The 23,517-nt window shown below is 37.4% G+C and overlaps 1 protein-coding gene across 4 annotated transcripts in view; it reads right to left on the minus strand.

Annotated features, from left to right (window-relative positions):
* The window catches only part of SDCBP (syndecan binding protein), a 37,154-nt gene extending 14,191 nt beyond the window's left edge, over positions 1 to 22,963 (minus strand). For 2 of the 4 annotated variants that reach the window (XM_037506346.2, XM_037506340.2), the window contains exons 1-4: positions 22,849 to 22,963; positions 9,731 to 9,796; positions 4,909 to 4,987; positions 1,302 to 1,411 (exon numbers count right to left, since the gene is read on the minus strand). In XM_037506346.2, coding sequence (XP_037362243.1) covers positions 1,302 to 1,411; positions 4,909 to 4,987; positions 9,731 to 9,781 — 240 coding nt within the window. In that variant the 5' untranslated portion in view covers positions 9,782 to 9,796; positions 22,849 to 22,963. Of the gene's footprint in view, positions 1 to 1,301; positions 1,412 to 4,908; positions 4,988 to 9,730; positions 9,797 to 15,814; positions 15,928 to 22,848 lie in introns of those variants that run through there. The other 2 variants (XM_054692255.1, XM_054692254.1) reach the window with 1 other exon arrangement.
* Positions 22,964 to 23,517: the final 554 nt, after the last annotated feature.

Here is a 23,517-nt window from a genome sequence, read left to right on the forward strand (position 1 = left end):
AATATAACAGATCTTGAAATTAGCAGAAAGATTTAAAAATAGCAACTATAAACATGCTCAGTATACTCAAGGATTTGAAAGAAATGAGGAGAAATACAGAACAAAGAAAAACCAGATGGAGCATCTGGAGATCAAAAATACAGTATGTATAATGAAGAATTCATTGTATGTGGAAAGTTACCGAAAATCCCCAGCAACAAATTAAAATACACAAAAAAGGGAAAGGTGGGGTACTAAAGAGCCCTGTAAATTGAGGCATTTCAAAAATGAAGTTTTAAAAGGTATACCCTAAGTATAAAAAAAAAAGATAAGCAAAAGACCTAGCCAAGGACAAAGGAGTGACATCGAGTAGAGTCATGTTAACTGTGGCCTTGTGACCAATTACCAAAGAATCACAACAGTTATGACTATCTTCTCCGCTTCTATCTGTAAATTGTAAATATAGCAATTAATCTTTTTGTTCCTCCCTGTTTTCTTCTGTCTTTATACATGAACTATTGGTGGTAATTAACTTTATACTTTTGTCTTTAAGTTAAAAATACTCAGCTGGGAAAGACTTAGAGGGATAATTTGTATCACAGAGTAATCAATACCATAAACCATAGCCCAGACAATAATAACTGGTATTATTGTTCCCTTTTGGGGAAAGAATTAAGAGTAACTTCATTCTATCAGAGATAACAGGCTTGATTTTGTGTACTTGTGAGTTACAAATGGTTCTTGTATTTCTGAAAGGTTGTAAAACAAAGAAAACAAAAGTAAGTAAAGCTTTAGCCCATAACCCCAGTGGCAGCGTAGATTCCACCCCACAGCTTTCACAAATACAGGCTGTCTGGACAGTCTCACTGCAACTCCTCCTAAGTACTAGTACCCCCCTGCAATTGCCCATTTTTCAAATGATTAGTGTAGCAGCGGTTTAGTACTATATGAAAGAAGTTACTAAAGGAAGAAAGTACTACAACAATCTAGAAGTACAGATATCATGAACAGGGTTATAGTACAACTGAAACGTGTAAAGTGAATACATGAAACATGGCAGAAACAGATCAATAGGTCTTAGCAAGACTAAATGTGGAAAACAAAGGATAGACTAGTCAAAGGCATCTGAATCTTTAATTGCTAGTAACTTAGAAAAGTGGTGATAGTACAAAATATATTTAAGAAGTGATATCCCAAAGGCAGTCTAAAATTTCTGAAGAGAGAGATCAATGTTAAGGTTATAAACTTGTGTGCCACAAAAAGGAGACTCTATATGTAAAGTATGATTTTACATAATTCAAAATTAATTACATTATACATACCCCCTGAACTGGTGCTCCAGTTACCATGACCATATTTGCACGTATTTCTTCTTCATTGAAACTCAGGCCCATGTATTGTGAGAGCTCTGGATACAGTTTAGGATAGAGATCTAAAACAAATGAACAAATACATTAAGAAAAAACACTGATAGAATACTCAAAATGAAAACCTGTTGTCATGAGCTTCTACCTATGCTTTAAAATTGTATTTATTTGATGTGCAAATCCCGTAGTGTTTCGCCTATGTTTCCTTCTATGTATTTTATGGTTTCAGGTCTTATGTCTAGTTCTTTAATCCATTTTGAGTTGATTTTTGTGTATGGTGTGAGGTAGTGGTCAAGCTTCATTCTTTTGCATGTAGCGACCCAGTTTTCCCAGCACCATTTATTGAACAAATTTTCTTTGCTCCAATGCATAGTCTTTGCTCCTTTGTCAAAGATTAGTTGACCATGAATCTGTGGGTTTATTTCTGGATTTTTCTATTCGATTCCATTGGTCTGTATGTCTGTTCTTGTTCCAATACCATGCAGTTTGATGATTATGGCTTTGTAGTATAGTTTGAAGTCTGGGAGTGTGATGCCTCCATTTCCTTCTTTTTTTTTCAGTAGAGCTTTGGCTATTTGGGATTTTTGGTGATTCCATATGAATTTCATCAATAATTGTTCTATTTCTTTGAAGAATGACATTGAAATTTTGATTGGAATAGCATTGAATCAAAGACATCTTTACAGACACATCACCCAAAGCAGTGATAGTGAAGGCAAAGATAAACAGCTGGGACTACATCGAATTAAAGAGCTTCTGCACAGCAAAAGAGACAATAACAAAAACAAAGAAAAACCCCACCAACTGGGAGAACATTTTTGCACCCAACACTAATGATAAAGGACTGATCACAAAAATCTGCAAAGAGCTGATGAGACTCAACAACAACAAAGAAAATAATCCAGTCAAAAAAATGGGCAGAAGAGCTAAAAAGAAACTTCTCTGAAGAGGAAATGCAAATGGCCAACAGGCATATGAAAAAATGTTCAACATCACTTGTCATCAGGGAAATGCAAATCAAAACTACCATGAGATACCATCTTACACCAGTGAGAATGGCACATATTAAAAAAACTAGCAACAACAAATGTTGGCGAGGGTGTGGAGAAAAAGGAACTCTCCTGCACTGTTGGTGGGAGTGCAAACTGGTCCAACCACTGTGGAGAGCTGTGTGGAGATTTCTGGACCTACTAAACATAGAGCTTCCATATGATCCAGCAATTCCACTCCTAGGTATTTACCCAAAGGACACAGAAACATCAATTCCAAAGAGCACCTGCACCCCTATGTTTATAGCAGCACTGTTTACAATAGCTAAGCTTTGGAAACAACCCAAATGCCCAAAAATACATGACTGGATCAAGATGTGGTACATATATACCATGGAATATTACTCAGCATTCAAAAAAGATAAACACATGCAATTTGCAGCAACATGGATGGCGCTGGAAGGGATCATGCTCAGCGAAATAAGCCAAAAAGAAAAAGAAAAATACCGGATGGTCTCACTCATAGCAGGAATCTAGAAAACTTAAATAAGGGACCAGGAAAATGAATATAAGAAAGTGAAAATCAAAATCAACAAAAAACTATGAACCAGAGACACTTTTTGGGGGGTGGGGGGCGGGAGGGGAAGGATTGGGGTCAGAATGGGGCGTTTGCAATTGTATGGGGGAATATAAAAATAAAATTTATTATTTAAAAAAAAAATAAAGTGTTATTACTTGCAAAAAAAAAAAATTGTATTTATTTATGAAAGGGTTGGCGCAGTAAAGAAAAGGAGAGCCAGGCTAAATTTCTCAAAGGCAAAGTTCACTGCACCCCTGCGAAGTTCACCGACCTCCGCGGGGGTCAGAGAAGTCGCATCTCTCAGGGGATGATGGTAATCTTTTATAGGACGAGGTCTGGCCTTGGTGGGAGATGGAGTGAAGTTGTTTTTCAAAGAAGTTGTTCTCTCTTGCAGCTTATTGTTCTTTCATGGCTGCTTATAAGGCGTGGTGCAAACCGGGTAAAGCCAGCTCCTCCCTGGGATGCAAGTGGCCGCAGTTTCAAGTTCCTCCCTCTGCCTCATAGCTGCCCCGGCCTCGATCTTACAATTTATAAAATCTAGGATAAAGTTAAAGTGGCGATTTGGAAAGCATCCCTGAAAGGTCCATGCAGGAGGCCGGAATGCAAAAGCCTACCAGGAAGCCCACATGGGGGCAGGAATACGGATACCTGCCTGGAGGATTCAGACAATGAGCCTCCTCCCTCCCACTACAAGTCTCTTTTCAGACAAAGAACCTCTACCTGCCCCACGAACCTTTTCACGCCCTACAAACATTTCTGGCCCTAAGAACCCAACTTCCCACCTGACCTCTCCTTACCTTATAAAACCCTGCATCCCCCTAACAACAGGAGCGGCTTCACTGACCCCCACCTTGGGTGCATGAGGTCTGCCCGGGAGCAATAAACTTTCCCTCCCTTTGAGAAATTTAGCCTGGCTCTCCTTTTCTTTACCGCGCCAAACCTTTCAATCCCCACCACGTTTGTAATGACAATAAAAAAATGGAAATACAGAAAAAGTTTTAAGGCAAATCTCATATATATGAAGACATTTGTAATTGAAACCACCTCAGATTTCTAAATACTCAATAGCAGCAATAATTTTTCCAAAATCTTGCCTTTCCTTTTTCTTAAAATTAACCTGTCTTATTAGAAATTTTATACCACTGATCCTCAAATTCGGAAGTGACCAAAAATGTCTAGTCAAGCCAGTTAATTCATAACTTTACTAAATAGTAAATATAACTGTGAAATAACTCTTGTCAGCTAACTACAATTGAAAAATAATCAAAGCTTATAAATTCAGTCATCTCATTTTAAGAACATTTACCACATTCCAATGAAATACTGGACAGTGTACTTAAATATTAACAGTTTTCACCTTACTAATCAAATGAGGTACTATTTCCAAAAGCTCTTTTTAACATTATTTTTTTGTGAGTTAAAATGCAAGAAAATACTTGTAATGAATATTTTCAAATACTTGTTTGATGACAGATTATAAAAACCTACTTAATATTCTTTTTGTATCTTGTCATATTATTCAGGAGTGCTGTTGTGAATCCCTATAAACCTAGAAAGGAAAGGGAACAAAGAAACGAACACAGAGACATAAAATCCAGGATTTGAGAATCTCCTCTCAAAATGAGATCCTCTGAAATTTCAATGGCCTACTCCCACATCTCCTGCTGGGTAGTTCAGAAAGTTCACCACAGGGGCACAGTTCACACACAATGTTTTCTCATAAATGAATTACTCCTAAGTTAGGGATTTATGAGGGCTGGAATTTAATTTACTTAATTTTCATAAAGTCATAAAACACATCTTCATACTCATAGTTCTTTTCTTGATTACAGGATTGCTTTTAGGAATAAACTCTTTTTCCTTCTTACTAATACAGCTTTAACCACCAATTTTATGCTGTCCATCAAAAAAAAAAATCTCAGACTTCCTATTTCAGCAGAAGGCTTGACAAATATTTCTGTTCAAGAAGAATGAATTCAAAGTATAAACTTACTTCCATCTTGAGAAATGTGAGCAGAAGCTTCAGACAAAATTGCTGGGTTGGCAGGGTTTGCAGAAAAAGCAGCTTGCGCCTGAAAATGAAGATGTACTGATGACACTGTTATATATACCCTTAGTTAAAATTCTTATATAATTTATAAGTTCATTACTTCCAAAAGGAAACTAGAAAAATGAAATTTTATTTAAGAAAGTTTAATTTCAAGCATGTTGTGAATATATTTTTCAAAAGAAATCTGAAAATTGAAAACTTTTCACATTCCAAAATGTTAATACTATCATAAAAGTTCACTACATAACATTTTATGTATCTTATAATAGTTCATAATGCTGCTATAAATTAATATTCTCAAATTCATTCATAAAAATTTAATTACCTATTATGTTACTATTTCATTTATTATTTTAGCATATCCCACTGAAATAGTCTTTATTTTCATTCTAATAAGCATAACAAAGGATTATGCTACACCTAATACAAAGTATGCAAAAAAGTATACTTTATCAATGACTATAAAAGAATGATAAAGTATTTATAACTGTTAAATAAACTTGCCAATAGCACTCTGTATACATTTCCCAAGGAGCTAATGGCCTGTGGATTACTTCTTGGATAATTTCTAGAAAAAAAAACACATTCATTGCCTAGCACTAAAAAAAAGCAAAAACCAAAACATGACCAGGTCATGAAAAGACATGGAAGAAACTGAAAAGCACTATTACTAAGCAAAAAAAAAAACATTGAAAAGGTTGAATACTATATAACCCCATGTACATGACATTCAGGAAAGGGCAAAACTAAGAGAATATTTAAAAAGAAGTGGTAACCATGGGAGAGGAGGCGGAACAGGCAAAATATAGGATTTTTTAGGGCAATAAAATACTATATAAAACACTACAGTGGTGACTGCATATGCATCTGTCAAAGCCGACAAAGTGTACACCACCAAGAGTGAAACATACTGTAAACTATGAACTTTAGGTGACAACGAAACGTGTCAGTGTAGTTTAATAAACTATAAATAAATGTACATCCAGGTGAGGATGCTGATAATGGGAGAAGATATTAGTGTACAGGGTCAGGGTAACTGAAAGCTTTTTGTGTTTTCCATTCAATTTTGCAGCGAACCTATAGTTGCTCCAAAGAACCTAATTAATTAATTAGAAAAAGTGTTCCTTTTTACATTGGCTACTACTTTCTATTCATTCATTCACTGCTAGTGTTCTTGTTCCAAGGAATTTTGAAGAATATATATAGGAAGGTCTTTGTAAACAAAGCTACATATTATGTGATTTGTAGAAAAAAGATGGTACAATAAGGTTAAAAACTATATATGCCATTATATGTAGCAACTTGTTTCACAATTACTTGAAATTTTGAATCATTCAAAAAGGGGGTCAAGTGCCTCCCTGGTGGCGCAGGGGTTAAAGACAGCGCTGTCAAGCTTCAACAACCACTGCAGCACAAGTTCAATACCCAGTCGGCCAGGGAGAAACACAGCCTGCTGCTCCCCTCAGCAGTGTATTTCAGTAGAGTTGCCTGTTCTGCTCCCCACCCTGTCTCTCGTGAATCCTCTCACCCCAAGGACCAGGTGCTGACAAGGCATGTTGTTTTGTAACAGGGTGGTCCCCAGGAAAGGGGGAGGTTCCAGGTTCCCTGCCCCACCCAAGGAGGGTAGAGCTGAGCAGGGAGAGAAGCTGCAGAGGAGACTGACTAAGGAAGGAAGCAGGATGGAGCCTGAAGGAGACCTGGAGAAGGCGCATGGAGCCTAGAGACACGTGAAGAAACTGCTTGTCTTTTGGTCGTGGACTGGGTGACACAGATGTGGGTTAGAGATCCGAGGGGAGGTGACAATGGGCAGCTTTTATCTTGATTTTGATTTTGCTCTTTTCCTTCCGGGCTTGTCTGGTTGTTTCTGACCCTTTTCTGTGAGTCCCCACTGGAAGATGCTTTAGATTTGTGTCAGGCTTTGGGGCCTTGCTCTGGGCCAATTCCATATGGATGGACTTTTACCCATGAGGGGACGGGTAACTTTGGGTGCTTTATTTAGAAACTAGACTCTTTGCCTTTCCTGTATTGTTTCCTAGTTTTATTAAAGTTCCTTCCCATTAAAGTCTCATATGTTTTATGTTGATGCAGCGGATGGCAGAACCCTGTATAAAATAGGCAGGTTTGTGGGGTTTGGGCTGCCCCTCTTCCTGCCCTGTAACAGTTTCTGCCCTGAGACAAAGTCCGCGGCGAGACCATGCTAGTGGAGTCACCGCTGTCAACTCTGGGTTCACTGTATAAGGAAATTGATGAGCACTGACTCGATATATCACTGTTTCTCTCTAGCTTATTTTGTATATATCTAGCATCTACAAGTCCTATGAAGGATTCAAAATGGATAGAAAGAATCAAGGATTATATAATACTAAAAGCCACAGCCTAATGGCTACTGTAAAGGAGTTTACGAAATGAAAACTGCCAGCTTACTGCTGCAATTTTAGTCAGATGATTAGAAAATGAATACCTTTGAAATATAATCTCCTCTAGGAAATTGTAAGAAAAATAATAAAAATGGAGTCCAGGACTTTAGTTTAGGAATACTTTAATAAATCTAGTGAGGAAAAAAAAAAAAAAGTATTTTTTCCTCCTTAACGCATGGCTATACCTGAGCAGCTAGCTTTCTGTTAGGAACCTGAAAGGTGTTCTAATGGAAATAGCCATTTAATTTGCTTCTAAAAGAGGTCAGCCTCATGTAGATTTTAGCCTTCTTTATTTTCTAGTCCAACACTTGTCAGTAGTCAATATTCACTCTTTCCTTCTTTTTCCTGTTTTCAGAATCAAAAACCTCTGCTCAAAGTCAACTATGGTTAATTCTGTGATTAACTCCATAAAAAACTAAAAGGATGAAAGCAGATTCGTTCATTCCTTCAGATCCATCTGCAAATCCTTAGCACAAGGTACTCTGGTGTCCTAGTAATGGCTTCATCTTTATTCTTGAATGCTAAATATTTGAGATAAAAGCTTTTTAAAAAGAAAGCATGCTGCTCAAAGTGTGCTGCTCAGATGAACTCTGTGGAAATAAAAACCGCATGAGAAAAATACTGAAGAAAGAAATGATGAAGCATTTAAGATGACTGAACCAAACACTTGAAAGACAGCAAAGTCTTGGCAGCTGAACCGTAAGTAGATTTCAGAGATTTGACAAACCACATTTTTATATCCACAGTGGATCTATGATGGGAAATGTATGTTCAGGATCGTCCCCATATTTATCCAATCACCCCAGTTGCACAACACTTATTAGTGCCACATTTCTTCCACCTTCAAAAAAGGCCAACATTTTGCCTGAAAAATTTCCTGAGGTATGTTTGAGGTTGCTTAAGACTTTTCACAAGTTTGTAATTAACATTTTTATACTCCCTAAATAAGAAGTAAATCTCACTTATAGTAAACTAAATCAAGGCATCAAGTTAAATAATCTTTAGGGTAAGAACTAAACAACTCAAAAGAATTTCATCATACCATATTAAAAGACTTAGGAATAAGGAAGTACAACAGCCAGTTTATCATGTCAAATTGAAAAAATAAACAATAGGGAAAAAGATTGAGTTTACAAGAGAACAAGCTGAGATAACTGGAAACAGATGGTTCATTATAAACTCCAAATTATCTCCAGTTAAAAAAATAATAAGGTTTACAAAATAGCAAGATGTGATCTCAATCCCAAACTTTATTCTTAAGCATAAGCATCTGTCTTCAAAACTAATACTTAGAGGAAGGACTGAAAACTTTTGTTTTTTTTGCTTTTTAATATTAGAAATACAATAATCTCTAACCAGGTCATTTAGCATGTGAACAAGTGAAGTATCTGTTGCTTATATCTAAAAGGAAATAAATTACTACGCTTTCACGGTGCTTTTCTACAACTGCTCTCCTAAAAGTAGCAAGAACTTTACTGTTTTATAATAGTAGAAAATTACTTTAAAAACTGGTAAGACTTGAGGATCCAAAAGAACAATGTACGAATTATAAACACACCTATAAATAGCTAAAAAGTTGGGCTATTTTGCCAATTTAAATATGCCTTATTTAGCTTAAATTTTAGTCAATCAAGCTATGTTAAAGCGGTTAAGTCCAATTCTTAAACAATAACCCATGCCTACTCACAGTGGAAAGAAACACAATCATTAACTTTTCAGTTTGCAAGTGTAGGGTAAGGTAAAAAAGTATCAGGCTTTTCTGCCCTCCCACCATTAGGATAGATGATGGATCTGTGGTCCTGAACGCATGCCTGATGGCGGGCACCTGGAGTGGGGTGTGGACATGCATGCGAAAGTGGATTCACCTGGGCTAAGACTGGGCTTATAAGGGCAGCGTCACGGGGACACCAGAGGAGCGTAAGAACAGAGTGAAAGAAAGTGACAAGAATGCGAGTGAAAGGAGCAGAGCAGAAAGAAACCACCAGCAGAGAAGCAAAGGCCACAAGAGGATGTTGGAGAGCCTAGAGAAGGTGAAGACTTGCTGGGGGCAGGGAGGCCTGCCAGCCTCCTGGCCCTCCCGGCACCCCTGCCTGCCATGTACTCCGTTAAATCCCAATAAAAGGCTGCAAAAGCCACTGAGGGCTGCAGGACTCCACCTTTACCCAGTCCGCTAGGATCATAGAGAACCTGCCCCGGGCTTCCTGCCCCTACAGCAAGTAATGAAATAAAAAAGGTTTACAAAGTGTAAAAATAAACAAATGCATTGTGATTTAAATGTCTTGCTTCACTCATTTCTAACTACAGCTGAAAGACAAAAAACAAAACGTGCTTAAACAGCTTAAACATACCTGAATTACTTTGTCTACCTTCAGGTCTTCAAGAGATGGGTACAGAGCCATTGTTGCAGGTTTTTCCTAAAGGAAAAAAAAATCGGTTTCTATGATTCAAATTTCATTGAAATTTAAACAGCCTGTGTAGTCAGCAACAAACACATAAAAATATATAAATGTTTAACACAGGTAAGAAACATTTACATTGGATAACATATGGGAAAATATGAATACCTAGCCTGTACAACAAATGTTAACTTAGTAATGGTTACCATATTTTGTTAAAAGGGTTTCCCCTGCCTGAGGCCTAGCTCCGACAACGACAACGACGGGGCAGTTTCTGCAAGGATGAGATGGCGCAAGCTGAAGTGGAGGGATTGGGGGGGGGGGGGATGAGGTAGATGAGGTAGTGAGGAGGCACCGACACTTGATCAGGGTGCAAGTATCTCCTACTGAGGGTCTCAGCAGGCCTTTATTTATACATCAGAAATTCTTTATGTGATCATTACATCAGGCAATCATGTGATTTCACTTTTACATTGTTTCAGAAATTATTAATGATCATTAACAGTGCACAGTCCTTTTTTTTTAATTTTCCTAGTCTATGATTAACTTGGTCACTTGGTTACATATTTTCCTGGGTGATGTATGTTATTCAGAAAGTAGAAACAGGTGCTATATGCAATGTGATTTAGGCAGTCAAGCTAGGTGACTAAAACAAAGCTAAGCAGGCATTGTAAAGTCGAGGGTGGCTTTCTATTTCCTATATAGAACCAAGAGGTCCCGATGCCATGGAAACAGTATGTGGTGTGTTTTTCTCAGACCATTTTGCCTCCCGGGGCGCCTCAGGGCCTTCTCTTGTGGGACTTCTACCAGGCTCAGTTCCATCAGTTCTATCAAGTGTGGTTTATTAGAGAACTCAATGTTACTAGTGGTAACTGAATTACAAATTGGAGGACATGGAGAATTACCGGAAACCGTTTCATTATCAATCATGTTGGAAGGTACATTTTTTTCAAACTACTGAGGTGTGCATTCCCGAAACTGGCATCGATGCCAACACTCATTGTGTTAGTCTAAAGCTTACAGAAAATTTCCATGGTTTCAATAACTGGCACAAACAAATGAAAGGAAGTAGCAGGAGCCAGCTATGGAGCTTTCTGACTTTTCAGAAATTTCCCCCATGCCCGGACCTTGTCAGACAGCATGGGTAGCATGGCCCGCGCCATTCCCCCTTTTCCCTCCTTTACTACTGTGACACTAAATCCATCACAGATCTTAACCTTGCCATCAAGTAAAAGTCCCTTTAAATCATAAACTTTGAAAATCGGACAGAATAACTATGTGACTGTGTGTACACAAGTGCTTAACAGCAACTGAGGTTTATATCCTTGTAACAGCAACAACAACAACAAAAAAAAAACCCCAGCTCATATGCACGATCTATAAAACCTGTGTATTACCACAGGAAAAAATATATTCATGTACACACACATATGCACATAGAAAAAATACATAAACCAGCTGTTAACAATAGTCCTAATCTTCAGGAAATAAGAGTAAGAAGATAAGATGAAGGATAATAGAGAAATTTTTATACTTTAAATACTTCTATATTGTTCAATATTTTTAGTGATCATGAATTGCTTTTTATAGTAACTAAAACAAAGTTCTCTAAAAGGACAAGAAATTTTGAGATCTGGAAATTTTGTTTTGGTATTTTCAGAACACCTAGTACTCTCTTTCAACCCAATGAAACAATATATCTTAAACTAGTACAATGCTTGACACAGGTTCTTGAATTAGCTCTCAATTTATCACCTCCTTCTCCCAATCCACCCATTATTGGGTTCTCTGAGAAAACTGACTTGGGCCCTTTAAATACTGCTTTTTTGCCAACTAGCATGATGCTAAATTCTGTCAGTAGAGGGAGCTGGAGGTACACTGGAGGAGAAAGGGTTTTGTCCTTCAGGTTCCAAAATACTATTCCCACCAGGCCTCTGCAGTACCAGCTTCTAAGCATCTGGCCCTGGGGAGCAGTTTCTGATGATCTCAGCTCCTGTACTGCACAGCAGCCAGCACTCCACTAAGCAGCTGCCTAACATTATACCAACAGTAATGCATAAGCCTGAAAGCAGCTTTCCCCAGCACCTGTCTCGTGACTGTGCAGCCAGTTCCAAGGGACAGCACCTCCATGTGAATGGCCTTCCTCAGCAGCACAAAGAATTTCTGTTAAGTTTCATGATCAGTAACTTCACCATCCACTGAACAATGGCTGCACCTGCAGCTCAGATACAGAAAGAAGGCAATCTCTTCCCGGGGCACTCTTCCTCCCTCTTGGGGCACAAATGGACACTTACTCAATTTGTTCTTCCTGTATTAAAGTTATCTTTACTTCTTGATAGTGAACCATTTCTTCAATCATGTTATAATTAATAATTCTGTATTTTACTTTCATTGTTCAAGTTTATTATGTGGCTTCTCTCTCTCTTTTTTTAAGATTTTATTTTTGCATAGAACAACTGGAGTGTAGGCCAGAGGTGCAGGGGTGAGAGGATTCACCAGAGACAAAGTGGGAAGCAGAATAGGCAGATCTATTGAAATATCTGCTAAGGGGAGCAGCTGGCAAGATAGGAGAGGTCTCCTGCACAATGTGGATCAGCTCCCTGGCCAGGGATCAAACTCAGGCCATGGCAGTGGGCCAGAGACTTAACCGCATGCCACCAGGGAGACCCCCTCTCTCTTGATTGGGTGCTGAATTAAGTGATTTTTTATATTAATTGATTTACTTCACATACCATAAAACTCATTCTTTAAAGTAACTAAATCGTTCTTAGTATATTTATGAAGTTGGGCAAACATCCCTACCATCTAATATTAGAACATTGTCATCATTCCAAAAAGAAATCCCACACTTCCTCATTTCCCCTTCCTTCCGATTCCAGGCAACTATGAATCTACTTTCTGTCTCCTGGTTTGCCTATTTTGGACATTATAGAATTACAAAATATGTGGCCTTTTGTATATGGTTTCTTTCACTTGGTATAATGCTTTCAAGGTTTCATCCATGTTACAGAGTATGTACCAGTTCTTCATATTTTTCATAGCTGAATAAAATCTCACTGAATAAAAGCCACATTTTTTTAACCCATTCAAGCAGCTGATGACATTTGAGGATGCTTACACTTTTTTCACTATTATTAATAATGCTGCTAATGATACTAATAATGAACACTTATGTTCAAGTTTTTGTGAAAACAAACATGTTTATAACTTTCTTGATTTATGTAGAATCTTTGGGTCACATGGTAACTCCATGTTTAACTTTCTGAGGAACTGCCAAGCTGCTTTCCAAAGTGATTATACCATTATATATTCCCACCAGCAACATATGAAAAAAGGTTCTGTTTTCCCCATGTCCTCACTAATAACTTGCTTTGTCTACAGTTTTCACTTCAGTCACTTCAGAGGTCACATCCTAACAGATATGAAGAAGATATGTAGCTTTCCTTTGGATTTCCCTAATGACTAATTATGCAGAGCCCTAACCCAGAACTGCCAGTAAACATCAGACAGTAGTGGTCTGATACAGTTTTTAAGAAGAAAATTGGATCTACATTTGTGAATAAAGTGAAAATTCTTGAGAAAACAAATCTATTGTGGCTTAATTCTATTAATCCAGGGTAGCAAAAGCAGTGCCTTTCTGTATCTCAAAGGATCACTTCCCTAGGAGCCTTGCCCTTAAACACACTTACAATTTTAGCCATTTTATCAACATCATAAACAAAACCATTTTAAATTCACTGGAACAAATACTGACTGGTAATCTAGTACTATTTCTAGTTTTGGTTCTGCACTAATTATAAGATCCAATTTCCCTCATGAAAAGTTAACTGGATGAGTGACTCATTTCAAAACTGAATGAGTAGTTTTCTTAATTTTTCTCCCCAGAGAAGCGTTTCTTCAAACAAATGTTAAAGTTGTCTGAACAGCTCTAAAGTCACTCATACCCACACACTCAAGTCTAAAGGACAAATGGGTTTTTCAGAATTTTCTAAAAATAAAAAGTATCACCCGAACTTAGCATTTCAAAAAATTTAGTTTTAAGTTTGTTCTAAATAACCTTAAATAGATTTGGAAACAACCCAAATGCCCAAAAATAGATGACTGGATCAAGAAGATGTGGTACATAAACACCATGGAATATTACTCAGCATTCAAAAAAGATAAACACATGCAATGTGCAGCAACATGGATGAAGCGGGAAGGGATCATGCTCAGCGAAATAAGCCAGAAAGAAAAAGAAAAATACCGGATGGTCTCACTCATAGCAGGAATCTAGAAAACTTAAATAAAGGACCAGGAAAAAGAATAACTATAAGAAAGAAAATATCAAAATCAACAAATAACTATGAACAAGAGACACTCTATGGGGGGTGGGAGGCGGGGAAAGGAGGGATTGGGGTCAAAATAAGGAGGTTGTAATTCTATGGGGAATATAAAAATAAAATTTAAATTAAAAAAATAAATAAAAATTTTAAAAGTTACCATTAATTACCCTATGAGTCAACAATTTGACTCCTTAGGTATTTATCCAAGAGAAATAAAAACATTGAATGACAAAATAAATAAATAAATAAATGACCTTAAATAACTCTCACCATTCTTCTTAAATACAAAGATTTCCTCAATTTTACTTCAAATATTTTTCTTGACTTCATTTCATGCCATTTGTTTTAATCATTACAATGGTCTAGTCACAAATTATTTGCTATTCCCCTCAATTGCTATACCACCTCAATTGCTTCTGTGTCTCCACTATCTTTGCAATGTCCTTACAGGATTTATCTTCCTGGAATGTACTTACAGGATTTCTCTATCAAAATCCTCGTAAGTAAGCCTTGAGGCCTACTTTAAAGAGTCAATTCAGTGCGGACACATTTGAATAGCTCAGCCTGACATTATGTTAGTCTTAATATGGCAGTTTCACTCTCTTACATTACAGCAAGTATGTATTTACTTATTTCTGTTACTTGAGGTAAAAGTCCACATTTTATTTCTGATGTAGTGTCTCACTTATTTCTTATCTAACATGATGCTTTATGTCAGAAGAAGTCAAATGCTTATTAAATATTTCTAGCAGCATTATCAAAATAAGTGCAAATATTCTTATTTTGCATTCCTATAATTTTGAATAACATTGATAAAAAGCATTCCAAGAGAATAACAAATGCTTATATTATTTTTCGAAGGTTTCTGTGAACTCACTTATATACATATTTAAAATTTTTGACCTGATGTCAAGTGTCAAAGCATTTATTACTTTTTGAAGAACCACAAACCTACCCTTGAAAAATACTTTCAATTATGGTTGGAATTTCAGAACGACCACTAATGAGACTTAAGGGAATTCAGAAAATAACTACTACATCAATGTGAGAATTCTCATTTCACGCTCACCAAAAAGCATACAAAAACACTATTATTATACCAACTACAAAATTTTGTTTCAAGGCCTTCCCTTTAGCTGAGTGATCAGTAAGAAATTATAGTTCCCACTGCTCCTGAGATCAGTAGACAAAAAACCTTGCCAATCTATCAGAGTTTGATCAAAATATTCCTGGTTATAACAGGTTAGTTTCACTGGCCTAATTTCTGGAAAGAACTGGTGCTCTGCACTTACTCCTAAACCAAGTTTGACCCATTCTTTGCTCTTTGCAACCTCCTTGACTCTCTTCATTCCTTATACAAGACCTCCGCAATCAGAAAATCCCTATGCCTTAGAAATAACCCCCAAATTAGTTTCTACTAAGTTTTTCAGTGCTTAGAAATTGGTTCAGGATTTCCTTACAATGACTTAAGTTGCAAACAACCAACCCTTGACAGTTCTGCCTTGTTTGAAGTTTCTAATTTGACTATGCAACCCTCAAGACAATGTCAGAGTAACTTCCCTTGAATCTTTAGATTGCGTACAAGCAAAAGCTCCATAATGCAAATATTGTATGTAATACTTTGAAACACTAACTTAATTTACTTCATGGTGGTGATACATCGATTAATGATGAAAGTAACATACTAGTAAAATTTTCCTGCTATTATCACCTGAGAATGGCAATATTCATTATTTTCTGAGCTGTAGAATTCATCCTTTCTCTCAAACCATCCACCAAACAGCTCTCCCTTAACAATAACACGTGACTGTTTTAAGTTGAAAAATGTTCTTCTTTCATTTGAATTACTGAAAAAAAAAAAAAAAACCTCTTAGAATAGTAACTCAGAATTGCAGAATCACTGATCTTTAAAAAAAAGTATAGCACAATGTATCTGATGTTTTGATTTTGCAGTTGCTACCTAAGGGATTGTCTGGTTTTGTTGGTCATAGGATAGTTCAAGGTTCCCATAGGATGGTGAGAGAGAGAGAGAGAGAGATATCTTAAAATACTACAGGCATAGTACAAGAACAGCAGGATGAAAGAACCCCACCCCCCACCTTTGCCCCTTAGATCTTTTTGCCTGGTCCCAGATCAGTTGTTTCAGAAAAAGCATTTGTTGCTGCTGCCCAAAGTGCACATCGCTTGATAGTCTGGCTTTAGTGACCAGGAGGGCTTGTGTTCATGTGTTCCACAGAAAGCAGCATACAAAGAAACAGCTCTTAACTAGATTATCAACCTAAGGTTGAGTGTAATGGAAGTAGACAGAAACATTCATCTCAGTCTTTCTCTGAAAGAGGTATTTGCATACTTCAAAAGCTCTTCCTGTGGGTCTGACTTCCATTCAGGCTGAATGAGGTGTGCAGTGACACTCTCCCCTTTGGGACACTGACACTAACAATACGGTAGAGTGGACAATTACAAACAATTAAGAGACAAGCAAGAGCTAGAGCAGAGTTGAATAAGGTTCATCTCCTATAAAAGGCCACTCCTTCAAGGCTAGGAGATATGACTGCTTCATGTAATCACTAAAACCAACAAAGAGTATCAAGGGAAATGAAGAAAGAGAGGCTTAGTCCCAAAGGAAAGGATATAATAAAACCTTAGAAAAAGACCCACATTAAAGAAAGACATTTACTTGATAAGGGGTTTAATGATCATAAACATACATATTCTTTTCAAGCATCCACAGAAACATTTTCCAATATAGATGATATGCTAGGCCACAAAAAAATTCTTAAAAAGACAACAGATATCACGTCAAGCCTACTTTCCTACGACAATGGTATGAAGCAAAAAATCAGTTACAAGAAAACTAGGTAATTCACAAATATGTACAGATTAAACAACAAGCTACTGAACAACTGAGTAAAAAGAGAAAAAAAAATACCTTGAGACAAATGAAAATACAACATACCAAACGTATGGGATGTAGTATAACAGCTTTAGAAAGAGGTTCATAATGATAAAAGCCTACATTAAGAGAGAAGAAAGACCTCAGATAATCTAATTTTACAACTCATGCAATTTAAAAAAATTAAAAAACAGAAACTAAGCCCATTTATAAGGAAGGAGATACCAAAAATCAAGGGTAAAAATAAATTAAAGACACTTAAAAAGTCTACAGAAAAAAATACTGGCAAGCTAAGAGCTGGTTGTTTGAAAAGATAAACAAAATTGACAAACTAGATCCACCAAGGAAGAAAAAGAGAAGACTAAAGTAATAAAATCAAAAATGAAAGAGAATGCATTACACCTGATACCACAGATATGCAAAGGATCATTAAGAGATAATGTTATATGTCAACAAACTGGACAACCTAAAAGCAGTGGATACATTCCTGCAAACAATGCACCAAGACTCAAACATGAAGTAAAATATCTGAACAGACTAATTACCAGTAAGGAGATTTTATCAGAAATAGTAATGAAAAAAAGCAAAAACCCAATAAACAAAAGTCCAGGACCAGGCAGCTTTACTGGTGAATTTTCCCAAACATTTAAGGAAAAATTAACAGCAATTCTTAAACTTCCAGATAATAAAAGAGAAACATTTGCTAACTTGGAAATTTTACAAGGTCAGCATTACACTGATGCTGACTAGACAAGAAACAAAAGAAAATAAAATTACATGACAATATCCCTGATGAAGAGATGCACAGATCCTCAACAAAATGATAGCAAAATGAATTCAACAATATATTAAAAAAGAGCACCAACCAAGATGAAGTGGGATATATTCATTCCAGGGATGCAAAAATTATTCAAAATCTGCAAATTAATATGATACACCGCATTAACAAAATGAAAAATAAAAATATCAATAGATGCAGTAAAAGCATTTTGTAAATAAAATTCAACATTCATCTGAAAGTTTTCCCAAGATTGAGAGCAAGTCAAGGATGTCAACTATTTCTTTTATTCAAATAGTATTAGATGTCCTACTCAGAGAAATCAGGCAAGAAAATAACATGAAAGGTATCCAAATTAGAAAGAAGCAAAACTATTCCCATTTGCTGATGACATATTAGATGTAAAAAATCCCAAAAACTCTAGTAACAAATGTTAGAGTAAATTCAGTAAAGTTATAGCGCACAAAATACACAAAAATCAGTTGCATGTCTATATAATAACAAAATATCAGAAAGCGAAATTAAGAAAAAATCCATTGACAATTGCATCAAAAAGAATAAATTCTACCCATTGTTTCCCACTCTGTCTACAGTGAATCTTCTCATCCCCTACACCTCTGACCTACAACCCACTTCTATGCATAAATAAATAAATCTTTAAAAAAAAATACCAAGGGATAAATTTAACTAAGAAATAAAAGACCTGTATACTGAAAGCTGAAAAACACTGAGGACAGAAACTGAAGAAACACAAATAATGGAAAGATAGCCCCGTTCATGGATTGGAAGAATTAACACTGTTAAAATGTCAACAATACCCAAAGACATCAACAGATTTCAATTCAATCCCTGTTGAAATTCCAATGGCATTTTTCTCAGAAATAGAACACTCCTAAAATATGCATGGACCCACAAAAGACCCTAAATAATCTTGAGAGAAAAACAAAGCCAGAGGCATCATGTTTCTGAATTTCAAACCATAGTACAAAACTGTAATAATCAAACCAACATAACACTTATAAAAAGACTTATGTCAATGGAACAGACTAGAGAGTTTAGAAATAAATCCAAGCACAAATGGTCAATTAATTTATGACAAAGGAGCCAAAAACATACAGTGGAGAAAAGATAATTCTTCAATAAATGGCAATGGAAAAACCAGGCAGCCACATGCAAAAGAATGAAAGTAAAATACTATCTTACACAAAAATCAACTCAAAATGGATCAAAAGTCTTAAATATAAGATCTGAGACCATGAAATACATGGAAGAAAAAATAGGTGATTAGCTAATGGATCTCTGCCTTAGCAATTTCTTTGGATACATTTCCAATAAGAGGGAAACAAAAACAAGTAAACAAATAGGACTGTATCACACTAAAAAGCTACTGCAAAGTGAAAGAAACCATCGTTAAAGTGAAAAGGTAAGAACTGTGGTTTCTAGGCTGACATGAATTCCATGGAAGGAGTTAGGAACTCTTCCTTTTAATAAATACCCAGATTCTTATTTATTACCATTTCTTTTTTTACTCCCTCTACCAAATGACCCATGCCGATACCCCATCTGCCTCTGTCCCCCTATTCCCTTTGATAACCTCCAGAGAGTCTGCTAAGTCATTGAGAAACATGGTCATATGAAATTCACTCTTAAGTACTGTAATTTCTTCTTACCCATAAGATTCCATTTCTCACCTACAAGCAGGGCTGGCAAAAACACAAAGTTTAATAACTCTGAGAGTAAAGCTTTGCAAAAACATCCATGGAGTAGCAGAGTAGGAGTGTAAACTAGTACAATTTCACAGAGAGTCTGTAATATCTACCAAATAATAAATGCAGATATCCTCCAACCCAGCAATGCCACTTTAGGTCTTTACTTTGTATATAGGAAGTGACATATATAAAAATTTATTCACTGAAGTACTGACTGTAATAACAAAAGACTTGAAACAAAGGAGGAAGTTCTATGTACACTAATATTGAGTATTATCATTAACTGAAAAAACAAAGGCACGAGGCAAACAGTAAATAAGGAACTTTCTGTTAAGTATTTGTGTTAAAAGCAAGGAGAGAACTTAAGAAATTAGAAAAATAATATAAATTAAACACAAAGGTAGAAGTGTGGGAATAATAATTACCCAGAGACAAGTGTATAGAAAAAAACAGAAGTCAATGAAACCAAAAGTTGATTCTTCAAAAAGATCAACAAAATTGACAAAACTTTAGTAAGATCTCGTATGAACACTGATGTGAAAATCCTCAAGAAAATATTAGCAAACAGAATTTAACGGCATTTAAAGAGGATTACATACCTTTCAACAAGTGTAATTAAATCCTAGACTGTCAAGGATGATTCAAATACAAAAACCTGTGTTATATACTACATCAACAAAATAAAAGGGGAAAAAAACAGACATATTGGAGTTGTTGAGAATATAAAATTTGTTTATCAAAAGGCACTATCAACAGAATAAAAGTGTAACCCACAAAATGGGAGAAAACATTTGCAAATCATACATTTGATAAGGGATTAACATCCAGAATATTTAGAGACCTCCTAAAACAAAACCAAAAAAAAAAAAAGAAAAAAAATGAGCTGATTCAAAAATGGACAGAGAATTTAAACAGACATTTCTCCAAAAAAGATACAGAATGGCCAATAAGCATATGAATGTTGGTGAGGATAATGAAAAAGGAATACTTGTGCAGTTGGTGAAAATGTAAAATGATATAGTTGCTACGTAAAGCAGCATAGCTTTCCCTAAAAAAAATTAAAGATAGAATTACCATATAACCCAGCAATTCCACTTCTGGATATATGCCCCAAAGATTTGAAAGCAAGGTCTGAAGAGATATTTGTGCATCCATGCTCACAGCAGTAACAGATAAAACACGGAAGCAAACCAAGAATCCACTGACAAATTAGCAAAATGTGGTATATACATACAATGGAGTATTTATTAGTCAGCCTTAAAATGGAAGGAAATTCTGCAATAACATATATGAACATTGCAGACATTACACAGAATGGTAAACCAATCATAAAAAAAAAAAAAAAAGACAAACCCACTGGAAGATTCCACTTCCAGGTGGTAGAGTAATCAAAATAACACAAATCAAGTGTAAGGGTCATTGCCAGGGCCCCAGGGAGGGAAGAACGGGGAGTTATATATAGTTTGATGGGCACAGAGTTTCAGTTTTACAAGAGGACCGATGGATGGTGGCAATGGTTTCACAACATCAATGTATTTAGCACCACTGAGTTGCATACTTAAAAAAGGTTAAGCTGTCTTTCATGTACTTTACCACAATTTAAAAAAAGAAAAGAAAAGAAGGTATTTTTAAGTATGCGTGTATATGTTTGTATATGTATATCCCTGGGTAAATACCTAAGAAATATAAAACAATTGCCTCTACAGAAAGGAAACACAGTTGGCCGAGAGAACTAAAAGGAAAAAGACTTCATACTACACACCTTTTTTAGTGCTGAAATTTTAAGCATTGACTACTTACCTCCTCAAAAACTATAAAAAAAATGTTAGCAGCACTTAAAACAAATAAATGATAACTATTACTAAAAGTGTTCGATGCACTGTAAAGTTGTTTCTTTTTCATTGTGGAAACTCTTGGCATTTACCACCTTTAAAAAAAGTACTTATTTCTGGTAAAAATAGGAAAAAAAACAGTTGAGTCATGTTCAATTTGAGCAACTGTTTATTGAACACTACATTCAACTGCTACCTATTAAATAAATCTTCCTCTTTTGGTCATGAGTTTTATATTTTTCTAGGACGCCCAAACATAACTAAAAGTCAACACTGTCCACGTTAAATTTGTACTACAGTAAAGTAACTATTTCCTGAACATTTTAAGACAGTCCACTTCCTTATTTCTATTCTGTAGCACAAACCACTTGAACCATAATATTTATGCACTACTTAAAGCACGTAAGTTTATCGAACTAAGTTGGGAACAGAGAAAATTTAACAAGAGCTTTTTTTTTTTTTTAAACTGTTTGCCCTTAATCTCGAATAGAAAAAAAAAAAAAGAAGACTGGACAAATCTGAGTTTAAATTAATCATTTATATACTTGAGATAAAGCTTATAAGCTGCAGCTGTTTTCAAAGATTTTCCTTTTTAATCTATTGGTTTTTCTTTGAAACAAGAGCATGCTAAGAATTTGGTTAAACAAATGTACTTCCTAAGTAACATAACTCAGATAATGGAAAAGAATAATAGTACATGTATACGCAAATAATACGTACAAACTAGATAAACCTGGACATTTCTTTTTAACACTGGCACTTTAGTAGACTCCATCTTTAAATATTTCCACTTTGGTAAAAATGAAAACTTCACAATATGCCTTCACTTTCCACTACAAGGAAATCCTGAAACGAAACCTCTGAGTCATTAAATCTCAAGGGCTATTTCCTTCGAAACACACCCAACTGGTAATGTTTCTCCCTTTCCTCCAACTTCTCCAGAAAGAAGGGCAGAGCAAACAACCTCTCCCCCACTCCTTCCACAAAGTCAAGGATTCGCCCACTCTACAAACACCTCCTTCCTCCTTCCAAATCCAGGACGTCCCCATTAAGCCCCCCAGAAGGTGATGAGTGCAGCCCAAGGAATGCGAACGTCCGGCACAACAGCAGCCTGCGGCAACCTCTCCAGATTTCTGGGACTCGAATCCAAAAGGAACAAAAAAGGTTCGAAAGGGGCCGGCCCCACAAAGAGTCCCAGAGCTGCGGCGGGGGCTGCCGGCGTCGCCAGAGGCCGGGCCTCAGGAACGTGCCCCCAACGCCCCCTGGCCCCCACCCCTGGCCGGACCCGCACGCGGAAACCCAAGAGGCGCAGGCCAGAAGCGCGCGCAGCCAGCGCAAACTTTCGCCCCGGGCCCCGCGGGGCTCAAGGTGGGGCGCAGAGCCCACTCCAGAGAGGGCGTCGCCGCCGCCTGCCGAAAACCGCTGCGCTCCGGCCGCATCCCGCTAAGTGGCGGGAGTCCCCACACCTCCGCCCCCGTCCCCGCCGGACTAGGAAGGGCGCAGAAGGGTGTGCTTCTCCCCGGGACGGCTCACCTAGGCCGCAGGAAACCGCTCGAAGCCGCCGCGTTCTGTCACTGGCTCCGACTTCCGAGCGACCCGAAAGGAAGAGAGGAGCGCTCCGGGTCCGCCCGCCTGGCGCGTCACGCCGCGGCCCCCGCCTTCCGCCGGCGCAGGCGCGGAGCTCGGTCAGGTGACCGCGTCGCCGTGGTAACCGGGCAGCGGAGCGGGGGCGGGGGCGAAGGTGGGACCGCTCGGGGGTCGGGGAATGCAGCGCCCCTCTGGCTGCCCAGGGCTAGCAGGACGACCTTCACCACCGTCACGGCAGTTCCTACCCAAGGTGGGGGTGCCACCTGCTCTTAGGTGTTCACCTCCGCTCTTGGGAGCTGGTTCCCATCACTTCCAAAACAAGGAGAGGCCGGAGAACCTATCCTGGGGAGAGTTCCTAACCCAGCCTGGGACTTTGACCTTCGCGGTCCTACACTCCTCTACTCCCTGCTTTACCTCTCCGCGCACAGGTTCAGAAACTTTCCTCCCACGTAACGCTCTCAACCGCCTGTCCTCTTTGTGTTACAGGTTTTTCCTTTATCCTTTGTTATTTTTTGTCCATCTCAACTAATGGCCTAGCAATTGAAGGCTATGTTACTACAATAAAGCAGCAACTTTCCTGATCCAAAACTTAAACACTATATTTCTTGAGAGTAG

Source organism: Talpa occidentalis, unplaced genomic scaffold (genome assembly GCF_014898055.3).
Source record: "Talpa occidentalis isolate TD23 unplaced genomic scaffold, MPIMG_talOcc4v2.1, whole genome shotgun sequence".
Taxonomy (NCBI): domain Eukaryota; kingdom Metazoa; phylum Chordata; class Mammalia; order Eulipotyphla; family Talpidae; genus Talpa; species Talpa occidentalis.